The sequence below is a fragment of the Equus asinus genome, chromosome 26, assembly GCF_041296235.1.
Source record: "Equus asinus isolate D_3611 breed Donkey chromosome 26, EquAss-T2T_v2, whole genome shotgun sequence".
NCBI classification, from domain to species: domain Eukaryota; kingdom Metazoa; phylum Chordata; class Mammalia; order Perissodactyla; family Equidae; genus Equus; species Equus asinus.
In genome coordinates, this window is record NC_091815.1 from 30,190,626 (window position 1) to 30,217,317 (window position 26,692).

At 44.0% G+C, this 26,692-nt stretch overlaps 1 protein-coding gene across 2 annotated transcripts; it reads left to right on the forward strand.

Annotated features, from left to right (window-relative positions):
• Positions 1-4,373: 4,373 nt before the first annotated feature.
• On the forward strand, positions 4,374-25,206 carry LOC106848436 (very-long-chain 3-oxoacyl-CoA reductase-B-like). Of its 2 annotated transcripts, XM_014868324.3 has the most exons (11): positions 4,374-4,661; positions 4,951-4,997; positions 8,584-8,659; positions 9,194-9,304; positions 9,460-9,527; positions 22,827-22,871; positions 23,100-23,134; positions 23,356-23,437; positions 23,889-23,954; positions 24,430-24,570; positions 24,738-25,206. In XM_014868324.3, the coding sequence occupies exons 1-11, from the start codon at positions 4,502-4,504 to the stop codon at positions 24,840-24,842; spliced, it is 936 nt and encodes a 311-aa protein (XP_014723810.1). In that variant the 5' UTR covers positions 4,374-4,501; the 3' UTR covers positions 24,843-25,206. The 2 variants fall into 2 exon arrangements, with proteins under 2 accessions (XP_014723810.1, XP_070354902.1); XM_070498801.1 differs by lacking the exon at positions 4,951-4,997 and having other exon boundaries at positions 4,521-4,661.
• The last annotated feature ends 1,486 nt before the right edge of the window (positions 25,207-26,692 follow it).

The following is a 26,692-nucleotide window of genomic DNA, read 5'->3' on the forward strand; positions in this document are numbered from 1 at the left end:
TTCCCACGGCACCCAAGGACCAGGACACGACTGGAATTTGAAAGTTGGACTCTTACAAGAAGCAAGGGGTCCCTCATTCAGGAAGATCCGGTGTTAGAATTCCTTCCCTACCCACCGTAAGTGTTTACAGCCCTGTCATAAATGTTTAGAACCTCGTCTTAAATGTTTGAAGCCCACCAACCAAAACCTGCCCCACCAGCCTTTCCATGTGCCAGCCTGTTCTCCTTAACCTCTTAAGTTTTGCCCCAAATCCTGAATCGGGGAGACAGACATGAGGTCACATGCCCCATGTCTCCCTGCGGGTCAGTCTCGCAGAATAAAGCTGATCTTTTGGCCAAGGGAAGAACTCCAATAACGTCCACCGGCGTCTGTGTCAGTGCACCTGTCCTAGGTCACGATGGTGGCTGCTGCTGATGTCTTAGTCTCTGGAGAGGTCCCACCTCTCACGGGGATGCACCCAGAGCCAATCAGCTGGCTGGGAAGTCCAAAGATGTTGGAAGAACAACATAGGATGCTGCGGACAAAAAAGCTTACATGTTGGGGGCTGGCCTGGTGGTGCAGCAGTTAAGTGCGCAGGTTCCACTTTGGCAGCCCGGGGTTCGCTGGTTCGGATCCCGGGTGTGGACATGGCACCGCTTGACAGGCCATGCTGTGGTAGGCATCCCATGTATAAAGTAGAGGAAGATGGGCACAGATGTTAGGTCAGGACCAGTCTTCCTCAGCAAAAAAAAAAAAAAAAAAAAAAAGATTACATGTTGAACAGTACAAACTTCTTTGGTTGAATAAGCTAATGTGCTGCATTCCTGTAAGGAGTAAAGAAGATTACACTCGATGGCGGCTACCTCCCCTGAACCCTAGAGAAGACAGAACTATTGATTTTAATGCTGTGCATTGTTTTTCCTAATTCCCTCATGTCTGGGTTCGATGATGCAGTAACAATTAGCACACCTGAAGCTGGAGAAAGCACGGTCACTGGAACAATTACTCCAAAGCCAAGAATTTCTTCCTAGGCTTTGACACATTCACTTGAGAGCGCTGATGGTACAACTAATTAATGTTTCCTCCTGGGCAAGGACACTAGAGATGACCATTGGAAACAATAGCCAGGATGCAATCCTATTGATGTTATTTCAATGGGGACAATTGTATTGGGGATTGGATGACATGGGGATGGACAGAATGCTTCTGCCAAGACAAGAGCCGAGAGAGTCACTTTACAATTAGAAATGTGTAAAGAGAACTATAAAGAAGATACAAGGATTCTCTTTATTGGGCTTAATTCTTTTTTTTTTTTTTTTTGAGGAAGATTAGCCCTGAGCTAACATCTGCCACCAATCCCCCTCTTTTTGCTGAGGAAGACTGGCCCTGAGCTAACATCCGTGCCCATCTTCCTCTACTTTCTATGTGGGATGCTGCCACAGCATGGCATGCCAAGCGGTGCCATGTCCGCACCCGGGATCCAAACCGGGGAACCCCGGGCCACCGAAGCCGAACATGCGAACTTAACCTCTTCACCACCGGGAGGGCCCCTGGTTTGTTTTTTTATTGGTGACCCACAGCAAAGTTTGTCCAGAGAGACGGCAGTCTGGTGAGAACCGTGAATTCACCAGGCTGTGAGGCCGGCTTAAACGACAGGCTGGTAGGAACTACGCCTTTGTTCTACCCTGTGATTCTCCTTATGACGAACAACACAAGAGACAGAGGCGAAGGAACACGATGACCATCTCTGGAAGGGAAAGGATCAATGAAAACCAAGAGTACTCAAAAGAAAAATCACAAGAGTTGCTGTACCCAAAAGACTAGTTCATACAAATGTTTTCTCCGGCTAATGTAAATTTAGAAAGGGAAAAGACAGTAGAGACTAATATTGCTTGGCTTGGTCCCCCCATACAGAGACCAAAGGAAACTGAAAAGGTTTTTTGTTTTGTTTTTTTTGCTGAGGAAGACTGGCCCTGAGCTAACATCTGTTGCCAATCATCCTCCCTTCGTTTTCCTTTCCTCCCCAAAGCCCCAGTACATAGTTGTATATCCTAGTTGTAGGTCCTTCTACTTCCTCTGCGTGGGGTGCCTCCACAGCATGGCTTGATGAGCGACGTGCAGGTCTGTGCCCAGGATCCGAACCAGCAAACCCCAGGGTGCTGCAGCGGAGTACGTGAACTTAACCACTCAGCCACAGGGCCGGCCCCCAGAATTCTTGCCCTTTGCTGCCTTTGAGAGGTCCCAGGATCTCTCAACTGCAGCCTCCAGAGTGGGAAGAGCCTTCCAGCCAATGATATCCCATCCCCATTGCCAGAAACCACACGGGAGGAAGGAGTTTCCTTCTCCCCTCCCAGGTTCAGTGGCTGTGTCTGCAAAATAAACTGACAACAGGCAGATCAACAGGAGAAGAGGCATGACAGGAGCAATTTACTAATTTTTCATTTCATGTGCATGGGGGTATCAAGAAAAAAGTGCGTCCCCCAGAAAAGTGGGATTTGAGAGCTTATCTACCTCTTAATGGGGAAAGGGAGGGAGAAATTGTGACAACGTCGGTCTGAGTGTGGTGTGGGCTTCTAGTCTCCTCTCCTGGGATGAGTCAATCTTCTCTGGTTGATGAAACTCCCGGGGAGGCGATTTTAGTCAGAGAAGGAGAGTTCAGAGAAAGGCTTTCCAGCATTTGTTGATTCTCAAATGTCTTCAGCTCAAAATAATCTGGACGCCAGCACCGACTCTCCAAGCACCATTCTCTCTTCTCCCCTAAGGCTTCCACCTTAGGAAGCCTTAAGCCTTAAGAGTAAGCTTCCACCCAGATAAACAAAAATTGAGGGAGTTCATGACCACTAGACCTGCCTTACAAGAAATGCTAAAGGGACTCCTGCAGGTTGAAATGTTAAACAGTAACCTGAAGCCATGTGAAGACACAAAGTCCTCTAATACAGGTAATACGTGGGCAAATATAAAAGCCAGATCATTTTAATCTTGGCTTGTAACTCCACTTTTTTATTTTCTACAGAATTTGAAAGACAAATGCATACAGTAATAATTTATAAATTATTAATGTAATGTGACACATTAACAGAATAAAGAAAAAGCACAAGATTATGTTAATTGATGCAGAAAAATGACTTGACAAAATTCAACACTCTTTCATGATAAAAATACTCAATAAATCAGGAATAGAAGGAAACTACCTTAATGTAATAGGGCCATAAATGAAAAACCCCACAGCTGACATTATACTCAATGGTGAAGGACCGAAAGCTTTGCCTCTAAGGTCAAGAACAAGACAAGGATGTCAACATTACCACTTCTGTTTATCATAGTACCGAAAGTCCTAGCCAGAGCAATTAATCACAAAAAAAGAACTTGAAGGTATCTAAATTGGAAAGGAAGAAAAAACTATCTGTGTTTTCAGACAAGATGATTTTATATGTAGAAAACCCTAAGTAGTCCACAAAAAATCTGTCAGAACTACAAAGCAAATTCACAAAGTTGTAGGATTCGAAATAGATACACAAAAATCAGTTGTGTTTCTGCACACTAACAATGAACACACCAAAAAAATGAATTAAGAAAACAATTTCATTTACAATAGCATCAAAAATATAGGAATAAACTTAACCAAGGAGGTGAATAACTTGTACACTGAAAACTATAAAACATCACTGAAAGAAATTAAAGAAGGCACAAATAAATAGAAAGACATCCCATGTTCATGGATTGGAACACTTAATATTGTTAAGATATGGGGCTGGTCCAGTGGTGCAGCGGTTAAGTTCGCATGTTCTGCTTGGGCAGCCGGGGTTCGTTGTTTGAATCCCCAGCATGGACTTACACACTGCTCATCAAGCCATGCTGTGGTGGCATCCCACATACTAAATGGAGGAAGATGGGCACAGATGTTAGCCCAGGGCCAATCTTCCTCAACAAAAAAAAACAAACACAAAAAGGGTTAAAATGGTAAATTTTGCTGTGTATATTTTATCACAATAAGAATAAACACTCAGAACAAGTGAAAAAAACAAAAAGATACAGACTTTGTAAGGGGAAATGAGGAGCGGGGTCATGTAAGCCCACTGTCAGGGCTTTGACTTTTGCCTCAGCAGAAAATCTGAAGGGCACCTTTTTCGGACAAACTCTGTGTTATTGACAAAACTCCCTTGGGATGGGTATTATCAGGTCAGACCACCTGCAGCTAAGAGGGGTTCAGCGACCCAAACAGAGAGGGAGTCTGTGGGTGTCCTTTGCCCAGCCGTGCAGGGTGAGGGGAGATAAGACCTTCTGGTCCGGGAAGGTACCTGGGCGTTAAGCCCAGATGTGACCTAATTAGATGGCAAGGGGCGGTGCCAGGGCTGATGGGCGTGTCCCGTCCGCCAGAATAAAGCGGGGGGGCGCCTAAGGCTTGACTGGCAGTGTGGGCGGGGCTAACCCGGAGTTGGCAGGCCAGCGTTCAAATCGCTGCTCCCGGAGGCAGCCTCCTAGTTTTGTCCTCGGGTCTGGTGACCGGTTGCTGGGGGCTGCGATGGAGTCGGAATGGGACGCGCTGAGGGCGCTGGGGGCGGTTACCGCCTTGTGGCTGCTGCTGAGGGTGACCTGGGAGGTGGGCCACTTAGTCTATGTCTACCTGCTGCCCCAGGCACGCCGGGGCGCCCCTTGGCTCCGGGCACATGGAGCCTGGGCAGGTGAGGAGCGAGAGCTCTGTGCCAAGTGGGTATGGGTGGGGGCTGCAGGAATGAGGACGGGTGACAGGTGAGGACCCCCGATCAGAACAGAGGCTGGAGGACTCCTGGAAGCAAGACAGGTGAAGGCTGCAGTGACCAGGGCGAGGGAGGCACCCAGAAAAGGCACAAGAAGGGCCAGGAGGGAGAGTGGAGGAGCCGGCAGGGGGAAGGATCTGGGGTGGGCTGAGCTTGGGCTGGGGCAAAGTCTGTGGCTGCCTCCTCCTGCCCTCCCTCCTCCTCTCGTCTCTAGTGGTGACAGGAGCCACCAGCGGCATTGGCAAAGCCTATGCGCACGAGGTGAGTCATGATGTCTTACAGCCTAGGGAATGCTAGGAGTTTCTGTCTGTTAGCTTGCAGCAGCTGCCCCTGCTAGACTGAAAACTGCATGCTTTATCTGGTTCCTTCAGATGTCCTCTCCTCCAGGAAGCCTTCCCTCTGGTCTCCAGGCTTCTACAGCCCCTCAACATTTTCCCATTGTCACCCTGATTCAGTCATTCAAAACATATTTATTGACCCCCTCTACGTGCCAGGCATCTTCCAGGTCCTGGGGGGTACAGCAGTGAACAAACTGGGTTTAAAAAACCAAAAGAACTTGCCCTCATGGAACTTATGTTCTAGTGAGGGGAGACAGGTGTAAATAAGATTAATAAATAAAATATACAGTGTGTCAAATGGTGCCAAGGGTTAAGGAGAAAAATCAATCAAGAAAGGAGAACAGGGAATCCTGGGGATGTGTGGGTTCCCATTTTTATATAGGATGATCAGAGAAGATGTCACTGAGAAGGTGAAATGGAGAAAAGACTTGAAGGAGGTGAAGGAGGGAGTTATGTGGATAATTGGGAGAAGGGATTTCCAGGGAGAAGAAACAGCCAGTGCAAAGGCCCTGAGGTAGGGAGAACTGCTTGTTAGAGAAGCAGAGAGGTGGCCACTGTGATTGTGTCAGAGTGAGAAGAATAGGGGAGTCGTAGGAGTTGAGGAGAGAGATGCAATTTCAGGGCATATCCTGGGGAATCTGGTAGGTTATCGTGGATACCTTAATATTTGCTGAGTGAGGTGGGATCCTGGGAGGGTTCTGAGCAGAAGAGGGGTATGATACTGTAGGGGGTGAGGGTGGAAGTAGGAGATCAGCTAAGGTGCTCTTGCACAACCCAAGCAGGAGATGGTGATGACTCAGACCAGGGTGACAGAACGAGAAGTTCTTGGATTCTGGATTATTTTGAAGATAAAGCTGACAAGATATACGGAAAGGTTTGATGTGGAATATGACTCAGCTTTTTACCTTGTAACCTGAAACCTTGCTAAACTCACTTCTTGGTTATTGTAATTTTTCTGTGGATTTCTTGGGATTTTTCTACATCATCTGTGAATAGAGATCATTTCTTCCTTTCCAGTCTGTGTACCTTTCATTTCCTTTTCATGCCTTATTGCACTGGCTAGGAACTTCAATATGGTGTTGAAAGGAGTGGTGAGAGTGAAGATCCTTCTTTATTCCTGATCTTGGGGGAAAGGCATTTAGTCTTTAACCATTAAACGTAATGTTAGCTCTAGGTTTCATTTACCTATTTACTCATTTATTTACTTATGTGCCCTTTATAAGGTTGAGGAATGTCCCTTCTACCCCTAGCTTGCTGAGAGTTTTTATCCTTTGTCAAGTAATTTTTCAGTATCTATTGAAATGATCGTATGGTTTTTCTTCTTTAGTCTGTTTATATGGGAAATTACATTGATTGATTTTTGCAAATGTTGAACCAACCTTGCATTCCTGAGATAAATCCCACTTGGTCCTTTTTATATATTACTGGATTGGATTTACTAATATTTTGTTGAGGATTTTTTGTGTGTAAACTTATGAGTTTCTTTTCTTGTAATATCTTTGTTTGGGTTTTGGTATTAGGATAATGCTTGCCTCACAAAATAAACTACTACAAGATTTTTGGCCAGAACACCTCAAAGAATGGAGCTGCCATTACTGAGATGGGGTTGAACTGAGGGAGGACCAGGTTTGGGGAAAAACAGGCAGGAATTTAATTTTGGACATTTTAAGTTTGAGATACCAATTAGGTATCCAAGTTGCGAAGTATGCAGCTGGGTATAGCACTGTGGAGTCCCGAGGGGAAGTCTGGGTGGAGATATAAATGTAAGCATCATCAACATAGCGATGCCATTTAAAGTCATGAGACTAGATGAGATGGCCATGGGAGTGGGTGGAGATGGAGAAGCTGAGCACAGTCTGAGTCACCCCAAAGAGCTCCCTGGACCATCCAAAGTCAAGAGGCGTGGAAGATGAGGAGGAACAAGAAATGAGACAAAGTAGGAGGAAAACCAGAGTATAAGGGATGGAGAAGAGGTGTTGGAAGCCACATAAAGAATGTTTCCAGCAAGAGGCAGTGATCACCGTGTCAATCACCGCTGGGAGGTGCTGAGAATACAGCATTTGCTTTACCAACGGGGAAGTTATTGGTGACCAGAGTGGTTTGGGTGGCAAGGTCGGGGCAGGAGCCCGACTGGAGTGGGTATGAGAGGGTACGGGAGGAGAACAGTGTAGACAATCCTTTCTTGGAATGTTGAGTGAAGGGAGTGGGTGGGGTGAGAAGAAATGGGGCAACACCTGGACAGGGAAAGTGGGAGAGACCACAGCAGATTTGTATGCTGATGGGAATAATCCAGAAGAGAGAGAAGTCGTGATGCAAGGGAAGGTGGGAGAAAAGCTGGAGCAATGTCCTTTAGCGGGCAAGAAGGGAGGGGAAGCTAGGGCTGGAGTAGAAGGGTGACCCTGGAGGAAAGGGAAAGGATTGTGTTTAGTTGCAAGTCAGCGAGTCCTGATGGCCACTCTGGGTTATTGCTGGCTGAGAGTTAGTCTGTCCCACCTCTGCACTCTGAGCCCCGTGAGGGCAGCGCTGGGACTGTCTTGGTCAGGGCCACCGGCACAGGACCAGGCACAAGCAGATGCTGTGCAAATGTTTGTGGAATGAATGAATGGCCTTCATAGCACCAACCTCTCAGATGCATGGAGCTGTTGAGATGTTTGTGCCTGGCCTCTCTCCGAAGCTGATGGACACTGAGCTCCACATAATACATCACCCTCAGACACACAGGAGGAGAGGGTCAGATGTGTGCCAAAATGCTACTTGGCACCCATTCCACAAATATTTGCTAACTCTCTTTCAAGGGGGAAGGCATTCAGGGCAGAAGGAGCAGCATGTGCAAAGGCCCAGAGGCAGGAAAATCCAGGAGATACTTGTGGGGCTAGATGAACCATCTGTTGTGCCTGGACTCCCATAGAGAGCTGGTACCAGGTCACGTGGAGCCAGGGTGAGGAACATGGTTTTGTCCCAAGGTCCTGGGGAGTCAAGACAGGAGAGGTAGGGGCAGGTTCGTGCTTTAGAAAGAGCCCTCTGGCTGCCGAGTGGAGGGTGAAGAGGAGGGAGCGAGACTGAATTTGCCACGGGTACCTTGTGTCCCCAGCACCACCCAGCAAAGAGCAGGTGCTCTGCAAACACACCTTGAACAAATATTTGAAGGAAGGAAGGAACAAACGCTTGAGTTATTGGACTTTTCTGTCACTGCAAATAAAAGCCAAAGTCTTTACCGGGGCATCCGAGGCCCTATGATCTGGTCCCCTGCCTACCTCACTGGGCTCCTGTGCCACGGGCCACTGCCCCCAGGGCACACGGGACTCCTGCTGTCCTCCCAGCCTTTGTGCAAAGGCCTCTGCGCTTCCTGCTCCGCCTGCCTGGACTGCGCCTTCCCCGGAGCGCAGGCATCTTTTTTCTCTTTCGTTCGCCTCTGCGTCCGCAGCGCCTACCACACGGTGCCCCCGGGCAGGCACCACACGAAATCTTTGTAGAACGAATCAATCAGTCAATCGATGAATTCTCTGCAGCTCGCCAGGAGAGGTCTGAACATTGTCCTCATCAGTCGAAGCCTGAGCAAGTTGGACTACGAGGCAAAGGAGATAGGTGAGAGCCAGGGGGGGCCGCGCTGGGGAAGTTGGGGACAGTGCCCGGGGTGAGACCCCGGCCAGGGCGGGGGCGTGGTCAGAGGCGTGGCGCGGCCTTGGCGAGAGGGTGGGGGCGTGGCCAGGGCGCGAGCGGGGCGTGGCCGGGGTGTGGTCTGGGCGGGGGCGTGGCCGGGGCCCCCACCGTGGTCGGGGGCGCGGCTACGGCGGGGGCGGGGGCGTGATCTGGGCGTGGCCATCGCGGGGCGGGGGCGTGGTGCGGTCGTGGCGAGAGGGTGGGGGCGTGGCCAGGGCGCGAGTGGGGCGTGGCCAGCGCGGACGGGGGCGTGGTCAGGGGCGGGGCGGGGCCGGGGTGTGGTCTGGGCGGGGGCGTGGCCGGGGCCCCCCGTGGTCGGGGGCGCGGCCATGGCGGAGGCGGGGGCCTGGGAAGGCATGGGGCAGAGGCTTGGGCTGGACAGGCACAGGGATGGGGTTGGGCCAGAGGTGGGACTGGATTCCAGCTGAGGGTCTGGCTCCCGCTGTCCCCGCTTCCCAGAGCGGCTTCATGGCAGGATCACACGAGTCATCCAGGCCGACTTCACCGGGGGCCTGGAGATCTACGGCGCCATCGAGGCAGGACTGAAGGACCTGGAGATCGGAGTGTTGGGTAAGTCCCCGTGCCTGCTCGGGGGCAGCCCTGTCCTCCACTGCCCCCAAGCTCACCGTGACCAGGGACCCTTTTGTGGTGGCCCTTCCTCTGCCCCGACCTGGTCTCCCTGGGCCTGTTGGAGTGACTCAGACAATTTGTCCCCTCTCGCTCAGTGAACAATGTGGGCATGCTGTATACACCTGGCTTCAAGAAACTGCTCGACTGTGACAACGTCGCCAAAGTGAGTGAAACCGAGGACAGGACTGGCCTGCCCAGCCCCTCCTCTCACGCTACTGCCCTCTGTTGGAAAACTCACGCAGTGCGCTACCCGTGTTAGAACAAGGTACTCTATTGCCTTCCGCTGGAAAATTGTCTTAAAACCTACAAATCTTATGATGTCTAGGACGTGAAGGCGGTCTCGTTCGATGGCGCGCCCTTGTGCAGTGCCCAACCGGCACGACTGTTCAAGTTGAGCCTGCTTCTGCCCTTTCCTATTCCCTGGTGCTCACTAAGGGGACCCACGTGGGAAAGGGGGACCCACATGAGAAAACCAGTGCCTGCCTTGTGGAGCGCGTGGCTTTCTAAATTTTTATTTGGGATCATTCTTGAACCCACGGCTTCTTTTCTCTTAATCACCTGTGCATATAGCCCCATGGTACTTCTTAGGAGAGGCCAGTAGTCACTTGGACCTCAGTTTCTGCTGCCAACCTCTGTTGTTAAATTAATTGTTTTCTTTGTCTTTTAAATTATATCAAAGTTATAAAGAGTCAAATAGTTCTACAAGGGTTGTTGAAGAAAACGGCATACGCCATTCTCATCTCCTATTCCACAGAGCAGGGTTTCTCAACATCCACCCTGCTGACATTTGGGCTCATGGTTCCTTGTCATGGGGGCTCTCTTGTGCCCTGTAGGCTGTTCAGCAGCATCCCTGGCCTCTACCCACCACATGGCAACAGCATCCGCCCTCCAGCTGTGATAACAGAAAATGGCTCCACTCACGCCCGAATATCCCCTGGGGAGAAAACCCCACCCGGCTGAGAACCACTGCCCTGGAAGCTACCGCTTTCAACCTGAAAAAGTATATAATTCATCCTTTCAAATAATCCTGTTTAGAGGGTACATCTTGATTTCTCAGCTTTAGCCCTTATCTAGTGACTACCCCCAGCGGAAGAGGAGGATTATTTCTGGTTCGCAGATACCGGTGCCACCACCACAAACACACACCCAGGCCTCCCATCCCCCAGGATAATGTTTCACAGGTGTGGCTGCAGAATCACATTACTGTGCATTTGAAAATGCTGTCCACGGTGGCGCCATGTAGTTTTCCTTTCTATAACAACTTTTTATTCTCCCTGGAGTTAGTGATTGCCTCGATTTTTCATCTGCTTGGATTGCTATGTGCTTATCACTACTTCAACTCCGAATTGTAATACAAAAATATAAAAATGTTCCAGGCAATTTCATCTTCTTGAAGGACTCTCCAAGAGCCTTCTGTCCTGCTCCAGTCTGGACTGGTTACCCTCTGTGTCACAAATCCTGGGACCTCTCTTTATCTTTCTCCTAGGAAGCCCCTATTTTCTCTATCACATGTTATAGCTTTCTTCGGTTTACTCCCTCATTTTGTTGGAGCATGTCCTCCAGTAGCATTCTGAGAAAGGGTGCATGGATGGTAAAAATTTCAGCTCTGTTTTCTATCAGTTACGCAACTTTGCATACATGACTTCATTTCTCTGAGCCTCAGTTTCATGTCTATAAAATGAAAATAAATATTTTTGCTGGACTCACAGAGCTGTTATGACAATGGAATGAAATAATGAACATAAATCTAAGTTGCGCACTCCATCAATGTTGGCTATTACTATTAGACATAGACAAAACAGAAGATCAGGGTGGTTTTTAAATTTTAAATATTATTATTTCAAGAGGAAAACATATGCTCATTTTATAAAACGTAACGAGAGGGTAGCTGGGTATTCTGCTTCTGGTATTAGAGGAAGTTGTTGGAGGCTAACGCTGTGAATGAGAACCATTAGGAAAGCGGGATACAATGTTATAAAAAATAACTGGAGACATCACAGAGCTAGGAAGGCAATGAAGAACCTAGCACCAAGATTTGAGGGAGGAGAGAACCCAAGAAGGGAATTTGACATTTGGAGCAAAATTTCACTTCAAGGTGGCTCAGAGTTTAAGAACCGAAGCACAGCTTTCAACCTACTCTTGCTCCAACGAATAATGTAGTTCAAAGCTTTGGGAAATATCCCAAGTTTTAAGATGGTACCCTGAGAAACTATCAATTAGGAGTTGGGGTAAAGTAGAATAAACTAGGTTGCATGGGAACTGAAACAGAGTTTCCAGTGAATTCCATTCCCGTCGGGATTAATGTGACCTGACATTTCAGCGCCCCCTAGTTTAGCTGGCTGGAAGCACAAGAAACCAACACATCATCTTTAGACGAAAACAATATAGTTCAGAGCCTCAAATTAGCCATACGATTTTTTTTGTATTAAATATCCAGCACTCGACAAAATATAACCAGGAATCTTAGGAGAAAAATCATGACAGAAAACAAAATAAATAATACATCATGTAAATTAGTCCACATGTGACCAAGATAATGGAAATATCAGCATAGATTTTTTTTAAAAAAATTGTGGTAAGCTTTATATAATATCCAAACAGAAACTCTGGACCTATTAACCCATAACTCCTCATTCTTCCCTACTCCCAACCCCTGGTAACCTCTCTTCTCCTTTCTGTCTCTATGAATTTGCTGATTCTAGATACCAGTGGGATCCTAGAATATTTTTCCTTTTGTGTCTGGCTTATTTCACTCAGCATAATGTTTTCCATTTCATCCCTGTTGTAGCAAGTATCACAACTTCATTCCTTTATTTTCTTTATTTTTTAATTGTGACAAATAGACATAAAATTGGCCATTTTTACATTTATTTACATGGACAGGTCAGTGGCATTTTGTACACTCACATTGTTGTGAAACCATCACCACCATCCACCTCCAGAACTTTTTCAATACCTCCCCCTTCTTCCCTAGCCCCGGCTCCTGGAAGCCACCATTCTAATTTCTGTCTCTGTGAATGTGACTACACTATGTACCTCGGATAAGTGGAATCGTACAGTATCTGTCCTTTTGTGCCTGACATTTCATTTAGCATAATATTTTCAAGGCTTATCCCTGTTGTAGCATGTATCACAATTTCCTTCCTTTTGAAGGCTGAGTAGTATTCTCTTGTATGGATACACCACAATTTGTTGATCCAGTCTTCCATTGATGGGCACTCTGGTTGTTTCCACCTTTGGGCTGTTATGAATAATGCTGCTATGCACATTGGGGTACAAATATCTGTTTGTGTCCTTGCTTTTAATTCTTTGGGGCCTATACCCAGAAGTGGAAATGATGCATGCAAGATTGGTTTGGCTATTCAGGGTCTCTTGAGATTCCCTATGAATTTTAGGGTGAGTTTTTCTATTTCTGCAGAAAATGCTCTTTGGATTTTGATAGAGATTGCATTGAATCTGTAGATCGCTTTGGGTAGTAATGACGTCTTAGCAGTATGAAATCTTCCAAACCATGACCGCGGGATGTCTTTCCAATTAATTATCTCTTCTCTAATGTCTTTCAGTGATGTTTTGTGGTTTTCTGTATATGAGTCTTTCCTCCTTGGTTAAGTTGATTCCTAAGTATATTTATTCTTTTTGATGCTATCATAAATGGAATTGTTTTCATAACTTCCCTTTCGGATGGTTAGTCATTAGTGTATAGAAACGCAACTAATTTTTCAATGTTGATTTTTGTATCCTGCTGCTTTGTGAATTCACTTTATAGTTCTCACATTTTTTTGCGTGAAATCTTAAGGATTTTCCACATATAAGATCATGTGCAAACAGATAACTTTGCTTCTTCCTTTCCAATTTGGATGCCTTTGTTTTTTTTTTCTTGCCTGATTGCTCTGGCTAGAACTTCCCATACTATGTTGAATAGAAACAGCAAAAAGCAGAAAATGCTTTCAGTATTTCATCATTGGGTATGATGTTAGCTGTGGGCTTTTCGTATGTTTGTTATTCGTATCTTTATTATGTTGAAGTAGTTTCCTTTTATTCCTAATTTGTTGAGTGTTTTAATCATGAAAGAGTGTTGAATTTTGTCAAATGCTTTTTCTACATCAATTGAGATGATCCTGTGACTTTTCCCCTTTATTCCATTAATGTGTTGTATTACACTGATCAATTTTCATATGTTGAACCATCTTTGCATTCCAGGAGTAAATCCCACTGGGTCATGGTGTATCCTTTTAATATGCTGATGAAATCAGTTTGCTAGTATTTTGTTGAGGATTTTTTGTGTGAATGTTTATAGGGGATCTCAGTCTGTTGATTTCTTTTCCTCTGATGTCTTTGTCTGACTTTGGTGTCGGGGCAATGCTGGGCTTACAGAAGTTAGGAAGTATTCTCTCCTCTTCAATTTGTTGGAAGAGTTTGTGAAGGGTTGGCATTAGCTCTTTAAATGTTTGGTAGAATTCATCAGTGAAGCTGTCTGTCCAGGGATTTTCTTTCTTGGGAAATTTTTGATTACTGGCTACTGATTCAATCTCCTTACTACTTACGAGTCTATCCAGATTTTCTGTTTCTTCCTGATTCACTTTTAGTAGGTTTCGTATTTCTAGGAATTTGTCCATTTTACCTAGATTATCCAATTTTTTGGCGTGCAGTTGTCTGTAGTGCTCTCTTATCATCTTTTTTGCTTCTGTAGAATCGGTAGTAATGTCCCACTTTTGTTTCTGATTTTATTAATTTCAATGTTTTTTCTTTTTCTCTTAGTCAGTCTAGATAAATGTCAATTCTGTTAACCCTTTCAAAGAAGCAACTTCCGGTTTCACTGATTTTCTTTGTTATTTTTCTATTCTCTCTTTTATTTTTCTCTGCTCTAATCTTTATTATTTATTTTATTCTGTTAGCTCTGGGTTTAGTTTGTTATTTTTTTCCTACTTCCTGAAGGTATAGAGTTGTCGATTTGAGATATTTTTTTCTTTTAACGGAAGTATTTACAGCTATAAGTTTCCCCCTTAGCACTGCTTTCCCTGCATCCTCTAAGTTTTGCTATGTTGTGTTTTTATTTTCATTTTTATTTGTCTCTAAATATTTTTTTAATTTCCTTTGTGATTTCTTTTTTGACTCATTGGCGTTTAAGAATTGTAGAAGTTCAATATGTATTATGGATATTAATCCCTTATCAAATGTATTATTTGCAAACATTCTCTGCCATTTTGTGAGTTGCCATTTTACTCCATTGATAGTGTCTTTTAATGTACAAAACATTTTAATTTTGATGAAGTACAGTTTATCTATTTTTCTTTGGTTGTGGTGCTTTTGGTGTCATATCCAAGAAATCATTGCCAAACTCAGTGTCATGAAGCTTTTCCCCTATGTTTTCTTTCAAAAGTTTTGTAATTTTGGCTCTTACCTTTAGAGCTTTGATCCATTTTGAGGTTTTTGTATGTAGTGTTTTGCTTCATATATTTTGGGGCTCTGTTGTTAGGTCTGTATATATTTATAATTGTTATATCTTCTTGCTGCATTGAACTTTTAAAAAATATAATGCCCTGGGGCTGTCCCAGTGGTGCAGCAGTTAAGTTTGCACATTCTCTGTCAGTGACCTGGGGTTCACCAGTTCAGATCCCAGGTTTGGACATGGCACCGCTTATCAAGCCATGCTGTGGCAGGCATCCCACATATAAAGTAGAGGAAGGGCCAGTCTTCCTCAGCAAAAAAAGGAGGATTGGCAGCAGATGTTAGCTCAGGGCTAATCTTTCTGGAAAAAAAATATATATGTATAATGCCCTTCTTTTTTTTGTATTGTTTTTGAAACTTAGTGTCTATTTTTTCTGACATATTTATAGCCACCCGAGTTCTCTTTCCATCACTGTTTGCATGGGCTATCTTTTTTCTAATTTTTTACTTTAAATGTCTCTGTGTCTTTGTATCTAAAGTGAATATCTTGTAGACACATATAGTTGGGTGACGTTTTTAAGTCCAATATGTCGATTTCTGTCTTTTAATAGAAGCGTTTAATCCATTTGTAAAAAGTGATTATTGATAAGAAGAGATTTGCTTCTGCCATTTGGCTGTTTCTTCTCTGTATGTCTTAATTTCCCCTCTATTCCTAATAACTTTTTTATTTAGTTGAATTTTTGTAGTGTACCATTTTGATTTCCTTCTTCTTTCCTTTTCTGTGTGTTTTCAAAGTTATTTTCTTAGTAGTTACCTTGGGTATTACAGTTAACATCTTAAACTTATAACAAACTAGTTTTAATAATACCAACTTATTTTCAGTTGTGTACAAACACTCTGCTCCTATGCATACTCTCCCTCCTTGTTTGTACTGTTATTGTCACATCTTCATACATTGTGTGTCCATTAACATAGATAATACAAATTTACAATGATTACTTTATACATTTGCCTTTTCAATAATGCTGAAAAGACAGGAGTAACAAACCAAAAGTAAAACAGTGGTGGGTTTTCTACTTACCTATGTAGTTATCTTAATCTGTTTCTTTATTTCTTCTTATGGCTTTGATTATTTTCTAGTTTTTGATTATTTTCAAACTGAAGGACTCCCTTTAGCATTTCTTGTTAGAGCAGGTCTACAGATAATGATTTCCCTTAGCTTTTGTTTATTTGGAAATGTCTTCATTTTCCCCCTTATTTTTGAAGGATAGTTTTGCTGGATATCGAATTCTTGGTTGACGGATTTTGTACTTTTGTTTTTTAGGACTTTAAATCTGTTATCCCACTGCTTTCTGGCCTCTGTGGTTTCTGATGAGAAGTAAGCTGTTAATTCTATTTGTTTATCATGAGGACGTCTTTCTTGCTGCCTTCAAAATTCTCTTTGGGTTTCGACAGTTTGACTACAGTGTGTCTTGGTGTGGATCTCCTTGAATTTATTCTGCTTGGTGTTTGTTGAGCTTCTTGGATATGTATGTTTCATCAGATTTGAGAAGTTTTCAGTCATTATTATATTATATATTATATATTATTATTATATGATGTGTATAATGCTCTTTGATGATGTCTGACAGGTTCCGCAGACTCTGTTCATTTTTCTTCTTCTTTTCTTTCTCTTTTGCTCTTCCAGCCAGATACTTTCAATTCTCTTATCTTCAAGAATGCTGATCTTTTCTTCCACCCACTCAATTGTGCAGTTGAACACCCCCCTAGTGAATTTTTCATTTCAGTTATTGAACTTTTCAGCTGAAGAATTTCTGTTTGGTTCTTTTTTTTTTTTATAATTTCTCTCTCTTTGTTGAATTCTAATTTTGTTCATATATCATTTTTTAAACATCTCCATTAGTTCTTTTTCTATGGCTTTCTTTAACAAGTGGAGTATATTTAAGACAGTTGGCTTAACGTGTTTGACTAGTAATTCCAGTTCTGGGTTTTCTCAGGGATGGTTTCTGTGAAATTAATTTTTTGCTATGTATGGGCCACCCTTTCCTTTTTATTTGTATTTTTTGTTGTTGTTGAAAACTGGACATTCAGAGTATTAAAATATGTCAACTCTTGAAATATGACTTCCTCACTCCTCAGAGGTTGCTGACTTCTGCTTACTGAGAAAAAGTCATTTGTGACTTTTTAAAAACTATTTTTGCAAAGTGTGTCTTCTTGTGGTGTGTGGTCACTGGAGTTTCTGTTCCATTATCTCTGGGATCATCCAGTGACCTGACAAATATTTCCTTAAGTGTCTGGCTCCAAAAGCAGAGGAGGGTAGTGTCTTTCTTATCTCTTTAAATCTTCTAATAGATACTGCCAGGGGAAGCCATTGCTTCTAAGATGGCCAAAGGCAAGGCAAGTGTCTGCACCCTTCCCTTAGGGAACCACCAGACCAACCAAAATGCATAAGCTCACAGTTTTGGAGGACAAGGTCCTCACTGCCCTCCCTGGTACTAGCCAGCTACTTCAGGAATGCAAGATGCTATTCCCAAAACCACAGTGGGGCTGAGAAGTAGAGGATGCTGGGTGTTCTGCCCACACCACTCACTTATGAAAGATCAGCAGCCTGTCCACGAAGCACTCCTCTGATGGTTATAAGTGTCCAGTCAGGTCCCAGAGTTCCAAAATAGTTCATTCCAATTATTCTTTCCAGCTCAATAGTTGCTTTGATGGAAGAAATGACCCCTAGCACTTCCTGCTCTGCCATTTTGTGTTGTCTTGTTCAGCATAGATTTTAAAATAACTGTGATTAATATATTCAACATACTAAAAATCACAACAGAGAATTTACTCAGAAAACTGGAAATTTAGAAAATTCAAATTCTAGGATTGAAAAATGCATTTATTGAAAAGCAACTTTATGGATAGATTTCATAATGAAACAGACACAATTGAAGAGAGAATTGGTGAACCGGAAGTAAGGACAGAAGTAGATACTCAGGCACTTGCCTGGAGAGGCAAAAGGATAGAAAACATGGAAAGGGATAAGAGATATGTGAAGTATTGTGAAAATGCCCAATATGTGTGTAACTGGAGTCCCATAATACAAAAAGGAGTAAATAGGCATGATGTAAATATTAAAAACATAATGGCTAAATATTGTGCAGTACTGACAGAAGACATCAAGCACAAATCAAATTCCAGGATCACTATGACCACCAATGCAATTGCATAGAAACTTTCAAAGCAGGATTTAGAAAGTAAAAAATTTGAGCTGAAAGACGAATAAAATTGAGAAAATTCTGCAAGATTGATCAGGAAAAGAGAGAGAGAGAGAGAAGGAACAGATAAGTAATGCCAGAAATGAAAATGAGGGGCCAGCCTGGTGGCATAGCAGTTAAGTTCTCATGTTCCACTTCAGTGGCCCGGGGTTTGCCGGTTCATATTCTGGGTGTAGGCATGGCACCATTTGGCACGCCATGCTGTGATAGGCATCCCATGTGTAAAGTAGAGGAAGATGGGCATGGATCTTAGCTCAGGGCCAGTCTTCCTCAGCAAAAAGAGGAGGATTGGCAGCAGTTAGCTCAGGGCTAATCTTCCTCAAAAAAAAAAAAAAAAAAGAAATGAAAATGAGGATATCCTTGGCGATATCAAAACTGTAAGAAGATCCTACTAAGATATAATGGCAAAAATTTGAAATTTTAGATTACTGGAGCTATTTCCTAGAAAACACAATGTATACAAAAACGAAAAGAAATAGAATATCTGACTAGTGCTATATCTTTAAAGAAATTGAACCCATCATGTAAAAGCTCCTTACAATAGTGTTTACTCTTGGAGGGGTAGTGTGTGGAAGGGTACGTGGGTGGGGGCTCCTCGGGAGCTGTTAATTCTGTTTTTCTAAATCTGGATGCTGGTCACATAGCTGTATCCAGTTTGTGAAAATTCATTGAGCTCTACATCTATGGTGTGGGCACATTTCAGCATCCATGCTATTCTTCAATAGCAAGTTTAAAAAGATGAAACCTTCCTGTAAGTAAAAGCTCCAGGCCCTGATGTCTTTATCCGTGAGCTACTGAATATTTAAGCACAAAGTAAAAACAATCTCATCTAAACTCTTTCAAAGACTAGAAAAAGAGTATGCACTTTCTGCCTCATTTTATGAGGGCATACAACCATCATACCCACTCCCAATAAGGAAATTACAAGGAAGAAAAAATTAGAGCCTAATTTCCTTCAGGAACATAAATGCAAATATCCTAGACCAAATAATTAGCTCACCAAGCCTGTGATATAGAAAAAGAATTAAATATCACGATCAAATGAGCTTTATTCCAAGAGAGCAAGGATAATTCAGAATTTGAAAATCTATCTGTATACTTCACCATATTAATAGAAAAAAGGGAGAAAAACCACATGATTATCTGCATAGATACAGAGAAAGTAAGAGTCAATTGCTGAGAGTTAATGTATGTTCATTACTTTTTAAAAAGCAACTAGGAATAGAACAAAACTACCTTAATCTGGCAAACAATCCTCAAAGAACCTGCAACTAGCATCATACCGAATGGTGAAATGTTGAATGCTTTTTCCATGAGGTTGGGAACAAGACAAGGAAGTCTGCTATGACCTCTCTATTTAACATTTTATGGGAGATCAAAGTTATAAGGCTAAGAAAGGAAGAAGTACAATTGTCATTATTTGCAGATGATAAGACTTTCTATGTAGAAAACCCAGAAGAATTTATTTATTAATCAACTCAGCAAATTTTATGTCTATATATCAGTAATGAACAACTAGAAAGTAATTTCTTTTTTTTTTTTTTTTTGAGGAAGATTAGCCCTGAGCTAACATCTGCTGCCAATCCTCCTCTTTTTGCTGAGGAAGACTGGCCCTGAGCTCACATCCGTGTCCATCTTCCTCTACTTTATATGTGCGATGCCTGCCAAGCAGTGCCATGTCTTCACCCGGGATCCGAACTGGTGAACCCCAGGCCGCCAAAGCAGAACGTGCTCACTTAACCACTGCACCACCAGGCCAGTCCCTCAAAAGTAATTTCTTGGGCCAGCCCCAGTGACCTAGTGGTTAAGTTCAGCATGCTCCACTTCAGTGGCCCGGGTTCACTTCCCAGGCACAGAACTACACCACTCACCCGTCAGTGGCCATGCTGCGGTGGCATCCCACATACGAAAAGAGGAAGATGGGCAGCGAATGTTAGCTCAGGGCAAAGCTTCCTCAACAACAACAACAAAAAGTAATTTTTTTAAGAGGCAAGATTTATCATGGCAGTAAGGACATCCAATATCTAGGCATTAATCTGAAATAAAATATGTAAGACCACCTTTCCTTACAGAAAACTATAAAACATCACTAAGAGAAATTTTAAAAGACCTAAATTAAAAGAGGGGCATACTTAGTACCTCTATTGTAGGCAATATACATCAATTGGCAGGTTCAGTGTGTAAAGAAACTCTCACTGAATTCGGGGCTATCCTAGACAAATTCCCAGCAGATTCTTTAGTGTAAATTGAGAATGCAAAGGGCCAAGAACATCTTGAAGAAAAGTTCTACCAGATGACAAGAATTATTATGAAGCTACAGTAAATAAGACGGTGTGACACTGGTACAATGATAGAGAAATAGAAGAGTGGAGCAGAAGAGAGTCCAGAAATAGACTCCCACATATATGGACATCGAAATTATAGCAAGACTGTATTACAGATCAGTGAGGGGGAAGAGGCTCTGTCAATCAATCAAAGTGGATGTGGGCATCTGGGAAAAAGGGAAACTTGTTCCCTACCTCACACCCTACCCAGAAGTCATTTCCTCTTGGATCATGGATCTGACTACGAACTCAGATTGGTGAGGCATAGAAACATTTAGGTAACTTATGAGAATGTCTTCACGACCATGGAGCAGGGAAATATTTGTCTTTTTTTCCCTGGCTTTATCATGATATAACTGACATGTGTAAGTTTAGGGTGTACAACATGATGATTTGATACACATATATATTGTGAAATGGTGACCACAATAAGGTTAGTTAACACACCTGTCACCTCACATAATTACAGTTGGGAAATATTTCTTTTCTTTTCTTTTCTTTTTTGAGGCAGATTAGCCCTGAGCTAACATCTGCTGCCAATCCTCCTCTTTTTGCCGAGGAAGACTGGCCCTGAGCTAACATCTGTGCCCATCTTCCTCTACTTTATATGTGGGACGCCTGCCACAGCATGGTGTGCCAAGTGGTGCCATGTCTGCACCCGGGTTCCAAACCGGCGAACCCTGGGCCACTGAAGTGGAACGTGCGCACTTAACCACTGCGCCACCAGGCTGGCCTGGGAAATAGTTCTTAAACAGAAAACAAAAAGCATAAGCCATGAAGGAAGGGATCAGAAAACTGGATTATGTTAATATTAAGAGCTCTTGTTCATTCAAAGTCACAAACAAGCGAGTGAAGGCACAAGCCACAGAGTGGGAGGAGATATTTGCAGTGCAAGTAACCACCAAGGGGCTTGTATTTAGAATTTACATATATTAATATGTCATATACAAGTTATATATATTAATATATCATATATAAATATATTATTTATATTATATATTATATTAATATATATTATATTATTATATTATGTTATATATTATATATGTTATATAAATCTTTTTAAAGTACAAACAACCCAGTTAAAGAAGGGGAATCAGATTTGAATAGCCACCCTACAAAAGAGGAAATCCAAGAGATCAGTGAACACATGAAAATGTATTCAGCCTCATTCTTATTAGGGAGCTCCAAATTCAAGCCAGAATGAGATACAGCTACACAGCCACTAAAAAGTTTAACCCTAAAAGTACTGACGATACTATGTGTTGCTGGGGATGTGGAACAACCGGAATTCTTGAGCTTTGCTCGTGAGAATATAAATTTGGACGATTTGGGGAAATTGTTTTGCAATACCGCCTAAGATTGGAAATAGGCATACACAAGCATCCCTCCATTTCACTCCTGGTGGTGTGTGAGTGCGCAGGTGCTCCAAAAGACACATTCGAGAGTGTTCCTAGATAAATTATCTATGATAGCCCCAGACTGGACCCAACCTAGATGTCAGTCAGTAGTCGATGAGATATATAAATATAAATATAAATATATAAATAAAGCATGCTGTATTCATCGAGTGGAAAATTACAGCAATGAACATGAATGCACTTCTGCTACACACGACATGGATGAATCTTACAAACAAAATGTTTAGCAGACGAAGCCAGAGATAAAACGGTACATACTGTATGACTCCGCTTATATGAAGGTCAGAACCAGACAAAACTATTCTAGAGCGTATTAGAGGTCAGGATAGTGGGTAACCCAGGGGGAGGCAAGGACAGTGACTACAGGGGGAAATCTGGAAAAGTGTCAATACTTTATTTCTTCCTACTTCACCTTTCACAAGTAGGCTTGTATTTTGGGGATCATTCTAATCAGAATAAATCGCTGGCCCATTCTTTTTTATTATTATTATTTTTATTTAAAGACTGGCCCTGAGCTAACATCTGTTGCCAATCTTCTTTTTGTTTTTTCTTCTTCTTCTCCCCAAAGTCCCCCAGTACATGGTTGTATATTTGAGTTGTAGGTCCTTCTAGTTCTTCTGTGTGGGACGCCGCCTCAGCGTGGCCTGATGACCTGTGCCATGTCCACGCCCAGAATCCAAACCAGGGAAACCCTAGGCCACTGAAGCGGGCGCGTGAACTTAACCACTCGCCACGGGGTGACCCCATGACCCATTCTTTTCACTTGCGGCCCAGCGATCCATCCATTGGCTACATTGTATTTATTTAGTCACTCTGCTATTGATCAGCATTCAGGATGTTTCCTGTTCTGTGTGACTACAAAGAGTGTTGCGATGAATATTCACTGCCCACACGGGTGAGTATCTTGGAAAAGAATCAATTTCCGGAAGTGGAGTTGATGGGTCAAAGGGTACGTGCCGTAGGTGCTACTTTTACAAAAGGTGTTAAAGTAAAACTAAGTTAGGAAATAAGAAAAGGTGGGCGCTGTGGCGGGGCTGGGGATGATTGGTTTTGTTTTCTTCCCCAGAGACTCTCGGATGTTGTAAACTGCAACGTGATGTCTGTGGTCCAGGTGAGTCTGGGCCAGGAGGCGCTGGGTCCACGGTCAGTGCAGCTCTGACTACTCTGGGTGGTCCCCAGCATCCCTCCACACCGGACCTGGCATGGAGAAGGTGCTAGGGGCTATTCCCTGAGGCTTGAAGGGAGCGGAGGGAGTGAACTGGAGGAGGGAGCAGGAGTCGTTGGGCGGGTGGAAGGATTGCAAGGGGAAAGGTGGAGTTTCCCCCACTCTTCTCTACAGATGACTGCAATTGTCCTGCCCCAGATGGTCGCCAGGTAAGAGGCAGTCTCTTTCTCTTCCACTCTGGATCCTCTCCCATCCAACCTCCAGGCTTTTTCCGTTCCCTGCTGGTCCCACCCACGTTTCCAACTCTTCTCTGTCCCTCTGAGGTTTCTCAGATGAGGGCTCGGGCTAAGGGGTGGCAGTGGGGGAATCACCTGGACCCTCTATTTCCGGTTGGCATTGATCACCTTGCAACAAATGCTTCCTCCTCCAGGGGCAAAGGCATCATCATCAACATCTCTTCGTTATCTGACAGGAGACCCTGTCCATTTTTAGCAGCGTATGCAGCCTCTAAGGTACCCAGACCCACAGACCCAGGGCGAGGGCTGTCCTGCCATTCTCGATTCCTGCTGTGGCCCTTTATTCTGGCATTGAAGGTTCTGGGGGAAAAGTCCTGAATGTGTGTATGTGTGAGACAGAGATGTGCCACCTGAGTCTGGAGCTGTTCATAGGTCAGACAGACATCTGGGGCACAATCCAGTGGGCAAGCTAGATTTTTTGGTTTGTTTTTTAAGAGAAAGGGAGGCTGGGGTCAAGGGAGCACGTGAGGTGGGAAGGAGGTCGGGGAATTCAGAGACTGGCCTGGCTGGCGTGGAGGGTGCGTGTATGGGAACAGAGAGAGGGCTCAGAACACGCAAGCGCTCGGGTGTTAAGGTCCGAGGAGCGGGGCCTGCTGGATCCACGGACGGAGTGCTCTGCACAGGGACGGCTCTCGGTCCTGGGACCCTCCCTCTCCTTCCTCCACAGGCCTTTGTGCGAAGCTTCTCCCGGGCGGTGGGCGCAGAGTACTTCTCTCAGGGCGTCGGCGTACAGGTACCTGACTCCGCAGGGGCGGGGCTCAGAAGGCACGTGGCAGCTCAGAACGGGAGGGGCATGGACACGGGGTAGGAGCTAAGGGACAGTGGAGGCTTCTAGGAGCAGAGAGATGTCTGAAAGAGGATAGTGATTTGGAATAGCTGGAGTGACCAGAGCTCAGAGCTGTGGCTTTGCTTAGGGGGCGTGGTGTCAGGGGGGCATGGTCTCTTGGAAGAGTGGCATGTAGGGGCGTGGTCTCCTGGGACCGTGGCATTTACGGGCGTGGCCTCTTGGGGGCGTGGTTTCTGGGGTGGCATCTTGGGGGCGTGGCATCTTGGGGGCGTGGCATCTTGGGGCGTGGTCTCAGGGCCGACACTCGGACCCACGTGGGACTGCAGCTAGAAGGCGAGCCTCTGGGATCCACAGAGAGGGCCTGGGAGGGTAGGCTGGGGTGGGAGGGGACTTCTTTTCTTTACCGGCTTCCTTCCTGCAGACAGTGAGCCCCTACACGGTTGCCACAAACATGACCCGTGACGTGAGCTTCGGAAAGAATGCCGAAGACTTTGCTCGGGAGGCGCTGGACACTCTTGGCCTCACCTCGCAAACGCCTGGGTGCCTGAGCCACGCTTTGCAGGTGCCTTCACGGGGCAATCACGGGCAGAGAGCTGGAGGGAACCTTCCCTGGCTCCGGTCCACTAGAGCGGAGAGACGTCCATGGGAGGGGAGGTCCCCCACCCTGGGCTGGGGAGACAGGAGAGGAGATGGGGGCACATCCTGATCCCTGGTACCTCTCCTTCCCAGAGTTTCCTGCTGCCTCTGCTGCCCAGTTGGTTTTCTCTCTCGCGCTGGGGAGTGAAGTTGACATCTCTGTGGGCGAACAGGCTTAACGAGAAGTTCGCGAATTAAAGGCATTGAAGAGGCGTGGCCGCTTGTCCATCCTCCCCCGCCCCCCAATCCCAGGCCAGAGCTGTCGTTGTTAGCAAAGATGTCCCACCCGGGAGAACAGACAGACAGGCAGGCCAATGGAACAGAACTGGACCCCCCGAACACCTGCACATTTGGTGACAACTGCAGATCTCAAACCTCTAATGGGAAGATGGAGTTTTCAATATGTGGCGTTTGGGGAAAAACAAAAAATATACATATAATTGTAGCGGTGATGGTTGCAAAATTTTGTGAATATCCTAAAAACCACTGAATTGTACACATTTAAAGGGTGAATTTTATGGTATGTGAATTATATCTCAATAAAAATAATTTTTAATATGGAGACCCCCTAAGTATATGTATATACAATTAGATCCATTCCTCACACCATACACCTGCATAAACTCCAAATGAATCAGAAATCCTCATGTAAAAGAGAAACACGCAACTAGAAGTGTACACGAATGAATTCTTCTCCATCTTGGGAGTGGGAGAATGTTTCTAATTAATACTGAAAATTAAAGGCAACAACAAAAAGAATCTCTAATAAATATTGAACTATTAATGACTGCAAGCTGAATTCCTTAGGGAAAGTGTCTGAAGCTTCCTCTGAAATGCATTGAAAAGTGAGCTGAATTCACTCGTGGATAGTGGGATAGATGGAGCAGATAGAGATAAGACAAGTCTGGTAAAATGTTAGTAATACAACCTAAGTGGTAGATACACGCTTTTTCACTGTACACTTCTTTCAACTTTTCTATGTGTCTGAAAATTTTCATAATAAAATACTAGGGAAAATCCAGGAGCAATAAAATAAAATAAAAATAAAATAAAATAAAACTACTTAAGCAGATTTAGAAGTTACTTTAGAAAAGATGATTCCATGAGCAAAGTAAAAATGTGACCATCTCAGAGAAAATGTTTACAACTTATGCACAAAATGTGAATCTCCTTAATATATACAGAAAAGACTAGGGGCCGGCCCAGTGGCACAGCAGTTAAGTGCGTGCATTCCACTTTGGTCGCCTGGGGTTCGCCAGTTCTGATCCCGGGTGTAGACATGGCACCACTTGGCATTCATGCTGTGGTAGGCATCCCACATGTAAAGTAGAGGAAGATGGGCATGGATGTTAGCTCAGGGCCCGTCTTCCTCAGCAAAAAAAAAAAAAAAAAAAAAAGGAGGAGGATTGGCAGCAGATGTTAGCTCAGAGCTAATCTTCCTCAAAAAGAAAGAAAAAGACTAAAAGCCCAATGTTTTAAAATGTGTAAAGGAGTGAAAAGACACTTCACAGAGATACAAACACAGACAGTCCTTAACTATATGAAACGATGCTCAACTTCACTGTCTTCTTGTTTGCATGGCTTCTGGAGAGAAGTCAGATGTAACTCTTGTCTTGGTTCCTCTCTAGGTAAAGTGTCTTTTTTTTTTTTTTTTTTTTTACATTTATCCTGCTTGGTGTTCTCTGAGCTTCCTGGATCTGTGGTTTGGTGTCTGACATTATTTGGGGGGAAGTTCTCAGTCATTCTTTCCAATATTTCTTCGGTTCCTTTCTCTCTTCCTTCTGGTGTTTCCATTATGCATGTGTTACACTTTTGGTAGCCATCTTACAGTCCTTGGATATTCTGTTCTGTCCTGTTTTGTTTTTTTCAGTCTTTGTTCTCTTTGCTTTTCAGTTCTGGAAGTTTCTATTGAGATAGCCTGAAGCGCAGAGATTCTTTCCTCAGCTGTGCCTACTTAGCAAGTAAGCATCAAAGACATTCTTCATTTTTATTACAGTGGTTTTAATCTCTAGCATTTCTTCTTGGTTCTTTCCTAAGATTTCCATCTG

Excerpts from the sequence above, each read along its gene's own strand:
- LOC106848436 (XM_014868324.3), top strand. The coding sequence starts at position 4,502 with ATGGAGTCGGAATGGGACGCGCTGAGGGCGCTGGGGGCGGTTACCGCC. Across the intron at positions 4,998-8,583 it reads GCAAAGCCTATGCGCACGAG|CTCGCCAGGAGAGGTCTGAA; the intron begins GTGAGTCATGAT and ends AATTCTCTGCAG. Across the intron at positions 9,528-22,826 it reads ACTGTGACAACGTCGCCAAA|AGACTCTCGGATGTTGTAAA; the intron begins GTGAGTGAAACC and ends TTTCTTCCCCAG.